The sequence below is a fragment of the Charadrius vociferus genome, unplaced genomic scaffold, assembly GCF_000708025.1.
Source record: "Charadrius vociferus isolate BGI_N301 unplaced genomic scaffold, ASM70802v2 scaffold15, whole genome shotgun sequence".
In the NCBI taxonomy this organism is placed as follows: domain Eukaryota; kingdom Metazoa; phylum Chordata; class Aves; order Charadriiformes; family Charadriidae; genus Charadrius; species Charadrius vociferus.
Genome location: NW_009650064.1, coordinates 6,638,476 through 6,647,722, shown reverse-complemented (window position 1 = coordinate 6,647,722; position 9,247 = coordinate 6,638,476). Strand labels below are relative to the sequence as shown.

Below are 9,247 nucleotides of genomic sequence, written 5' to 3'. Positions count from 1 at the left end.
ACAGAAGTAAGCTCAAAGAGCATTTTCTTCTTATTTCTGTGACCATCTGGCAAAATTTTCTGTTTTCTATGAATGAGTGGTAAACTCTGTATCATTTCTGATTTGCTTGTTTTCTTTTAAAATGTAGATTACTATTTTATTTCCTCTTGGGGCATAAAAACAAATGGGGGAATTTTTTCTTAGGGAACACTGGGTATTAAAACCAGTAATTGGCAAATACATTTTTAGCTAATGTTTTTATAAAAAGGGGGAAGGAGACTTCATTTGTTATCTTTCCGGTGCATCATTTACAGGAGTCTTTCTATCCTGAAAGCTACAGACTTTTAAAGTCAAAGACACTTAAAGGTTGTTTCCTTCCAGGTTCATTACAGTCCGTTTAAGTCTAGTTTATGCTTATACTTGAAACAGAAAGAAAATGTGATCCTCAGTAATGGCATTTGGGATGTACTTAATTTTGGGAAAAGTCAGTAATAGAATTAGTAAGTCAGTAATAGAAATTACAGATTTTGTTTGTTTATAGTCTGTAGAAGGTCTATTTCAAAGGTGACAAGAAAGCACTTTAAATTGTAATTCTACTGCTATGTAACAGCTTCGGGTGAGGTTGACTTTTACTTCAGAACTTCTCTAATTTCCCAGGCTGATACACACTTAAGAGACTAATACCAAAGCCCAAGGTAATAGTCATCTAAAACCTTTTAAATAGATGTGTGAGTAACTTGGAGTTTGTGGGAGGGGATCTGCATTTTATATAAAAAATTGAAGCTTTTATATGTGAAAATATCAGCTATTTCTACAGAGTCCTTTAAGCTTAAGACCACCCCATTTGGTACTCAATATCTTTAAAGCATGTGTCAATATCTTGAGTATCCTTAATTTTCTTTTGGCAGGTTTAAGGCTACTTGAACATTAATATCCACAACAGATGAATATTTGCACAGTCACTTGGACTTCGGACATCTTTTATTAGTACTCAAGTTTGCAGCTGTGTAAAAGCTAGGATTTTTTAACAGACCCACAAATACTGAATCAAGAGGGCATTTATCTGTAAGGACTGCATGAGAAACCTGTACAATTCAAAGACTTTTCTCTAAACTTCTCTCACAGCCTGTTCATGTTGTTTTCAGTGCTATAATTAAGCCATATTCTGTCCTCTGTTGCAGCTCTTCAGTGGAGTGTCTAGGGGAGAACCTGGCCTCCTGTCTACTGAATGTGCTAAATCAGTTTTGAACTTTCAGGAAAATGTATGCAGGTGCAACAATCTGAATAAGCTAATTTTATAGTTTAGAACACAAATACATTAGTGTGCATGCCTTGCTGTCACTCAGAGCAATGCTTTTATGGCTAACAGCATAACCAAAGAGAGAGGCAGCAACCTTCTTTAGCACATGCGCTACATTATGAAGACTTACAGGCAGAGCTGCCTTAATTTTAGGCATTAATAAATCCTTCAAACTTGCTGTTTCTTTAGTACCGCTGAAGCAGATGTGCACATGTTCAGGTCTTGAGCATTTAAAAACTGACAGAAATAACTCTTCTGGAAAAGTTGTTTTGTTTTGTTTTGTTTTGTTTCTGAAAGAAAACATTCATAGGAAGAGTTATGTCCAAATATCTACTTGTTTTCAGTCCTTAGATTAAATCGCAATCATTGACAGTATTTAGGTCACTATAGCAGTCTCACCAACTCATGACATAGCACATCTCAAACAGCAGTATTTAACAGTCTGACACAGTAAAACAGTAGCTATAATTTGCAAAGACCTTCATTCATACTAAACATTCAGTGGTCCGTTCACTTACATCAGTGTGCGTGTTAAAGCTGTAGGTAGAAAGTAAGAATGCTTTTATTATCTTGTGTTCTAAATAAGCAAGCTGTAGTGTCTGTGGTCTGTGTGACTATTTCAGCATTCACATGAATTTTGAAGCTTCTCAGCAACACCAGATTTCATGCTATTAGAATCAATCAGTGCTTTTCTGTGTACTGTAACTGTGCAGTTCTGTGATGTGACATTATCTACTTTGCTTAATGTGAAAGAAGAAAATTACTTCAAAATCCTATAGAACTCAGATGAGCTGGATCATCTTTCCCGAGTCGGAGGGCAGTAACAATCACCCGGTCTTGTCTGTTGTGTCCACAGAAAAAAGCAAGTTATTAGCTCTGCGCTTTCTCTATAATGGGATCTCTGCATTTGTTTGTTTTAGGAATTTCACCCTCTTCTTCATGACTAAATTCCTTCTAGTATAGGAAATAGGGTTTATTTCATATTTACTTAGCATTTGCTCTGCTGTCTGTCCCCTAAGTGACAGACATGAAACTGAGAAAACACGTCCTAGATGGTAAGGAAGGACTCTCTGTTGCGCAATCTGTGTAGCTTCTAGTTGCCAGCTCTGGAGAGTCTGAACTTCCAGTGTTGAAATGTGGCAACACTTTGGGCTCACCTGATACTGGAATGACCCATCGGCTTGGGTTTCCTTTAGCAGTGAAGAAGCGCTTGCTGAGGTATTTTTAAATGGGCACATAGTAGTTAATGGCATCGGATCCCTCCAGCTACTTTAAGCTTAATTCCATTCCTCTGTGTTGATAACTGTTCTGTGCCTAAGATTTTCCTCTGCTAATGAACTACTCACAGGGTGGCATATGCTGAAGTATGGTCATCATTTTAGCTGTCTTATAATTAACGAGGCTGAAATTAAATAGCCCATTATGTTAATATTTTATCTACGTTTAGCTTTTCCAGTCTCATGCATTACACAGCTCTTAAAAGCAGCTAGCAGAAGCAAGGGGTTTTTTTTCTTTCTTTCAATGGTCTCTTAATCCTTTTTGTAAAAACTGAAGGTCCAAACATTGTAGTAGACTTGGTGTAAGTGAAGACATTCACTTGGAAATGCTGCATCCCTAGTCATGATTGTGTCTTAGGATTAGATGAGAGACACTGCTAAAAGTACATTACGGGAGGGCTCCAGCACTGGCTTACTGGTGTTAGTATTCTCCTACTAGATCACGTTTCCATCAGTTCCGTTTCCTCACAAGTGGAACTGTGCTGAGAGCAAGTGGAAACTGTTACTCAAGTGGACCGATAACCGTTGAAACAGTTGTATTTTTAGCTGCTTCTAATAGCACGTTGCAGGTAGAAGAGGGAGAGCGAAGGCTGCAGAGCCAGGAGAGCGGAGAGAAGGAGTCAGTGTGGTCTGACTGGTGTCCCTCAGCCTGAGAGCCACGATGCAGCGGCACCAGCCTGTGCACCAGCAAGCTTACCGGTGGGAACTGCTGGCTTGTGGCATTACAATTAATATAGCATTAGAACTAAAAGGAGATTAAATGTTTATCTGCAATTAAGTGGGTACAAAATGTAATAGTACCAAACTTGGGGGATTCACAAACAAAACTCGGAGAGAGCAAGGTTTTAAGTAAAGTGAGAGTACAGGGAATTACAAGGAGTTGAGCAAATGCTTATCCTAAATTAAATTGGGTGAAAAAGAATAACACTAATGACGTATTTAAAGAAATTAATATTTTTAATGCAAGTGGCAAATTTGTCTTTGAAAGAACATCAACATTTCCATGTTTATTCTGAAGACCCAAGAGGCCGGTTACAAATATGTGTACAGTAGTCCCTTAAACTGACTTTTCCACTTGAGAGGTCAAATTCAAGACAAAGTATTGTTTCCTCTGTTCCCTTCAGCATTAAAGCTGGGTTCCCTGCTCTCCTCCCAAAGCAAAAAATTATTGGTGGTCTTGGCCAGTATGGACCACTGCTGCTAGGGTTACTTTATTTGGAGCGGGAAGGGTAATTCTGGGAAGAGCTCCTGGTAGGTTCGGATCAGTTTCAACAACAGGCGTGGAACCGAGAACCATCTGAGTCCAGGGTGGGAGTGGCACAGAAGAATTTTGCTGGACTTCCTAATTAAGGTGGCAATTTTTAGTTGGTATGATTTTAGTACTAGATTAAGTGTCTCACATGAGCTAAATTAACTTAGTAGCACACGTGTACAGGAGTTTCATGTCAGCACAGAAGGGAATGGAATGACACAGCCAAGCAAAATACCTAATACAGTGAGGTATTTTGACTGGCCAAAAGTGTTTTTTATCTCAAATCTTCTTAGGTGTTTTTAAGAAGTTTAATATATTAATAGATCCCGGGTGGCAAACAGTTCCTAAGATTTCTAGAAATGGGTAGCCTTGCAAATTAAATTTTCCACGTGCTGTCCTCTCGGATGTTTCTGGCATGGTGCTTTTCTACAGCCGTTTTACTTGGAAGTGCTGGGGTGGATTTAAAAGGAGCAGTACTGGCCTTGCCTTCCTCCCGTACTGCTTGTCGGATGACGTATGGTAGGACGGGGAGATTTTACCACACAGATAGATGCCTTTATAAAGACCTACAATTCTATGCAACTTTCTATTAACAAATAAACATTGAACTGTCTTCCAGCATTATGGTTCACTGCCAATCTATATACATTTTCTACCTTTATATACACAAGAAGGATAAACCAGTGCTTAACAGGTCTTAATCTCTAGTCCGTAAAAGAAACAGTAACACTCTTTGTATCACTTTGAAGTACACTTTGTATAAAAGTTGAACTAATAAAGGGTCTATACCATAATAAGCGCAGTTTGGTTCACTTCTTTCTGTTACAGAAGTTTCAGTACCTCATTTATCAGACAAAACAGCAAGATTTAGGTATGCTGGCTGCACAGCGCAGGAAGTCATGAACAAACTACAGCATCGGGTCAGTGCACTGCAGTAGGTAAGGCTGTGTTTTGCCAAAAAGTATATAGCAATAACCAAGGTGGGCATTCCATCGAACCCTATCCCTTCTCAAGGAATTTTCTCCTGCCTCACAGATGGGAGTTTCTCCGTGGGATGAGCAGCTGTTTTGAAGGCAAAGAGCTAGCAAAAGTTGAAAACTCCCAGACTACGGCACTCCCATCCTGCACAGACAGTGGGATAATAAACTGGCAAGAAGGGAAAAATTAATTCATTGTCCATCAGCTGAAGGGATCTCATCCCTAATGTAGGCTTCTCATAGCCACGGCAAGAGCAGGGAAACGAGAGTTGTCCAGAAGTCATAATCTGGGGATGCATTTGCTTAAACATGAGCCATCTGGACACATCTGGGCCCTCCAGAGCATGAGTTTGCCGCATGCAGTACTCTGCATGAACTGTCTGGAGTGTATTCTCTTATCCGATGGGAGGAGTTACTCAGCCGGGGAAAAAAAAGGCTGAAAGGTTGCATGTCACAACTAGAGAAAGCAGCACAATAGCTTGCAGATAACCTGTTTATCTGCTTATACCTATCTGTCCGCATCTGGCCTTCAGCCAGCACAGAGTAACAGACTGCACAGCTGCTAAACACTTTGGAAGTTAAAAAAAAAAAAAAATACACAACTTCTCTCACCCTTATCCCAGACACAAACTATCTGTTTGTCTGTCTGTTAACCAGGACGTGAGCTGAACCAAAGCAATTTTTCCACATTTCAGCCAGAGGCACGGCCATTGTTAAGACCGTCTCCTTTTCTTAGCAGGCACTGGTGCACACGTGCGGTCTGCGTGCTCAGCCACAGGACACGAGGGAGAACAGTATTGCACTGTGGAGCTGTTCTGCCCAACTCGCCCCTTCCAAGTGTTTACGCCGGATTCACTAAGCAGTAGTTTGAGATTGGCAATAGCCACTTCCAGTGTTCCAGTGCTCCAGGCAGGAAACAAAACTGGAAAAATTTCTTTTTGGGCCTAGTATAAAAAGCAAAATTTAATGCTTAAAGTGTTATTCACTGTGGTAGGAATCCAGTTTGAAAGAGCAAACCATGTAACCCAAGTTTTGAACAGCATTATTTCATAGAATCATAGAATTGCTGAGGTTGGAAGGGACCTTTAAGATCATCAAGTCCAACCATTAACCTACCCTGACAAAACCACCTCTAAACCATGTCTGCAAGTACCACATCTACCCTTTTTTAAACACCTCCAGGGATGGTGAATCCACAACCTCCCTGGGCAGCCTATTCCAATGTTTAATAACCCTTTCAGTGAAAAAACTTTTTCAAATATCCAATCTAAACCTCCCCTGACATAACTTGAACCTGTTTCCTCTTGTCCTATCACTTTTCACCACGGAGAAGAGGTCAGCCCCCACCTCGCTACAACCTCCTTTCAGGTAGTTGTAGAGAGTGATAAGGTCTCCCCTCAGCCTCCTCTTCTCCAGGCTAAACAACCCCAGTTCCCTCAGTTGTTCCTCATAAGACTTGTTCTCCAGACCCCTCATCAGCTTTGTAGTCCTTCTCTGGACACGCTCCAACACCTCACTGTCCTTCTTGTAGTGAGGGGCCCAAAACTGAACACAGTACTCGAGGTGGGGCCTCACCAGTGCCGCGTACAGGGGGATGATCACTTCCCTCGTCCTGCTCACCACACTATTCCTGATACAGGCCAGGATGCCGTTGGCCTTCTTGGCCTTCGAGTTGAATATATCCAAGAAAGGAACCACTTTGCATTGAAGGGTCACAGAACTAAATTCATTTTTAAAGAAACCAAACATGATAGACATATACTTTTCCAAGTTTAACTCAATTTACAGTGCTTCCATACATCAAACAATTTAACCAACCCTTTATTTCCTCCTAGTTTGAAAATGACTAGTGTGACATGCCATATACTTTAAACTTTCAAGAACCAGTACTGAATATTTACATATTTATTCCATGCTTGACACTTTTCTTTACTTTTCATTTGAAATTCCCTGACAGAAAGCAAATTATTCATATCCCTGCTAGTTTCCAACACAGTAAAGTTTCTAAAAAAATAAAACAACCTTAATACATGGTCTAAAGGAGCTAGTCAGCTTTAAAAATATTTATGCAGTGCTCCTTAAAAAAATAGCATTAATACCTGTAACGCCTGTGAGATCTCCACCCATTTTAGTCATTACAATTGCATTATTAGTAAAATTACATCTTCCTTTCATTTTACCATTCAGAAAACCGTTTGGCTTCCAATTCAAATCTTTGTTCATGTTATTTTAAACAATGTTAAAACACATACCTTTGCAAACCCAAATCATTCCCTTTAACCGCACCCCATCAATTAATAGAAGTTTACCACTTTCACAGGTTACATCAATTGACTTTGTGCAAACTAATCACCTCTCCAACAGTGGGACACTGTCCCAGTCTCCAGACAGAGAAAGTACACATAATAGGGGCCTTCTGTGGTTCAAATAAAAACCTACTTAATTTAGCCAGGCAGTATAAAGCTAAAAAAAAAAAAAGTCAATTTAAAGTTCTATCATACTTTAGAAACACTTAAAATAGGGTGTTAAAGGCAGATGAGCTGTCCAAATTAAGCTACAATTAAATAAAATGAGAACATTACAACTGGGCCTTATTTAAGTAGACGAAGACCCCTTTATAGCACTTTTGTAATGTCAAGAGACCAAAGCATAAGTGAAAATTGAGCTCAGCTAAGTCTGACGGCGGAGCTCATTTGTAAAAACTCTATATGGCCTTTAGAAAAAGCTATCACTCCTCACCCCATCCAAAAATGCAATAAAAGGCTAATGAGAATCAGTTAATTCCATGAAATCCCATGGAGCCCAAAGGAATGCAAACATGTAAAAAGCTTACTTCAATCATATTGAACTCAGTATGAAAATAAATTTAGAGTTGAATCTAGTGTTAACATCTCTTGACGAATTCCCGCTTCTCAAAGTTTTTCTTTTTGCACTATACCTCAGTCTAATTACCGAAACAAAAATCCAAACCATCTATTCAGAGGGAATGTTTAGCATTACTGCTTCACTATGTGGTTTTTCAGTTTATACATCTGTCTGCATACCCTCTCCTCAACTATGTAAGTCAGCAGAGAGGCAGGCAAATCCTTAACTCCAGGCTCTCTAAGGGTACAGGAATCTTTGCCTTTTAACTTCAAAGCACACTCTGTTTTCCAATGAAATAACTCTTGTGCTCCTAATGCGCGAGCTGGAGTTGTAAAGAAAATGCTAGAATGCTCTCTTATCCTCCCTGAAGTCAATGACAGATTTTCTACTAATTTTAACAGGTGTGGGATAATTTAAGAGTCTAATCATGTTACCAAAGATGTACAACAAAACCTACATAAATTACATTTACAGTTGTATTCTTTCACAGATTAATTCATTTCAGTCAATCTTCTATCACATGCCGCTGCAACTGCCGTCAGATGGACCTCACGCATTAATAATTCAGACTGGCTAAAAACAAATAAAAGGGCTAATGGTGCTAAACCTGAGAGAAAAAAAAAACTAAAATTGCCTTACATGTATATATATTTTTAATTTTCTTGCAGTAATAAGTCACACACAAAACACCTGTACCTTTCTTTTGGCACAATGAATATTTTAGAAGTCCTTCAAGTCTTAACTCAAAGAGGTTCTTTACTGAGCATTGTCTACTGAAGTCCACAAAAAAAACATTCTTTCAAAAGGAACAAAAAATTTACAATTGTACACAAAAAGTCTTGAATTTTATTGAAATTTCAAGTCTTGTATCAAACAAAAACTTTTCTTCAGACAAAAATATTCTCTTGGTGTCCTCCAGATACCAGTAACTCTGAATTGGTCCTTTAATGGTGCCACTTTTCTTTGTCATCTTCACAGAAGTCCACATGGTTGGGCTGTTCCATTAGGTCTCATTTTATCGTGTGAAGGAACGTACATGACGACCTCTTCCACTGCCTCCACTAACAAACTTTCCTCTTGAGCCACCACTGCTACTACTATTAGCACTTGTCCAAGACGGTCCAATTCCTCCCCGGCCTCTGGAAGCACGATCGCGAGGACTCGGTCGGTAGCCTTAAAGCAAAGAAAAGTATACTCAGTTGGAAAAAAAAAAAAAAAAAAAAAAGCCCTAGGCGTAGTAGCTGCTGTGAAAGCATAAGAAACAAAAACAAGATGAGACACAAACGGGGTCTGTTTTCTCCTTTTAATTTTCACTTTTCTTTTAGGCAAGCATTTTTGCTTTGATTGGCTCTATAATTACCATGTAGGTTCGAAGACAACTGAATTGCAAAAATCTGAATGCGAAATTAAGATTCTGCGATCAAGTGTTCAATTCAGCAAGCTTTATGGATTACAGGCAGTTCGTATGAAAGCATGTATTTGACAGTCTCAGTGACAACTGTTCATATATGCTTAAAACATTTGCTGAATTTCAAGGTGTTTGCAGCATCCTTGCATGGTTTCATTTGTAAAGCAAAAATGAAATTCAAGGAATTCT

General features: G+C 39.2%; 1 protein-coding gene across 1 annotated transcript in view; it reads right to left on the bottom strand.

Moving 5' to 3' along the window:
- Positions 1 to 8,665: 8,665 nt before the first annotated feature.
- Positions 8,666 to 9,247, bottom strand: part of KIAA1429 (KIAA1429 ortholog) — a 26,363-nt gene continuing 25,781 nt past the window's right edge. Inside the window, exon 24 of the mRNA XM_009891933.1 lies at positions 8,666 to 8,826. Within this exon, the coding sequence (XP_009890235.1) occupies positions 8,666 to 8,826 (161 nt within the window). The remainder of the gene's footprint in view (positions 8,827 to 9,247) is intronic.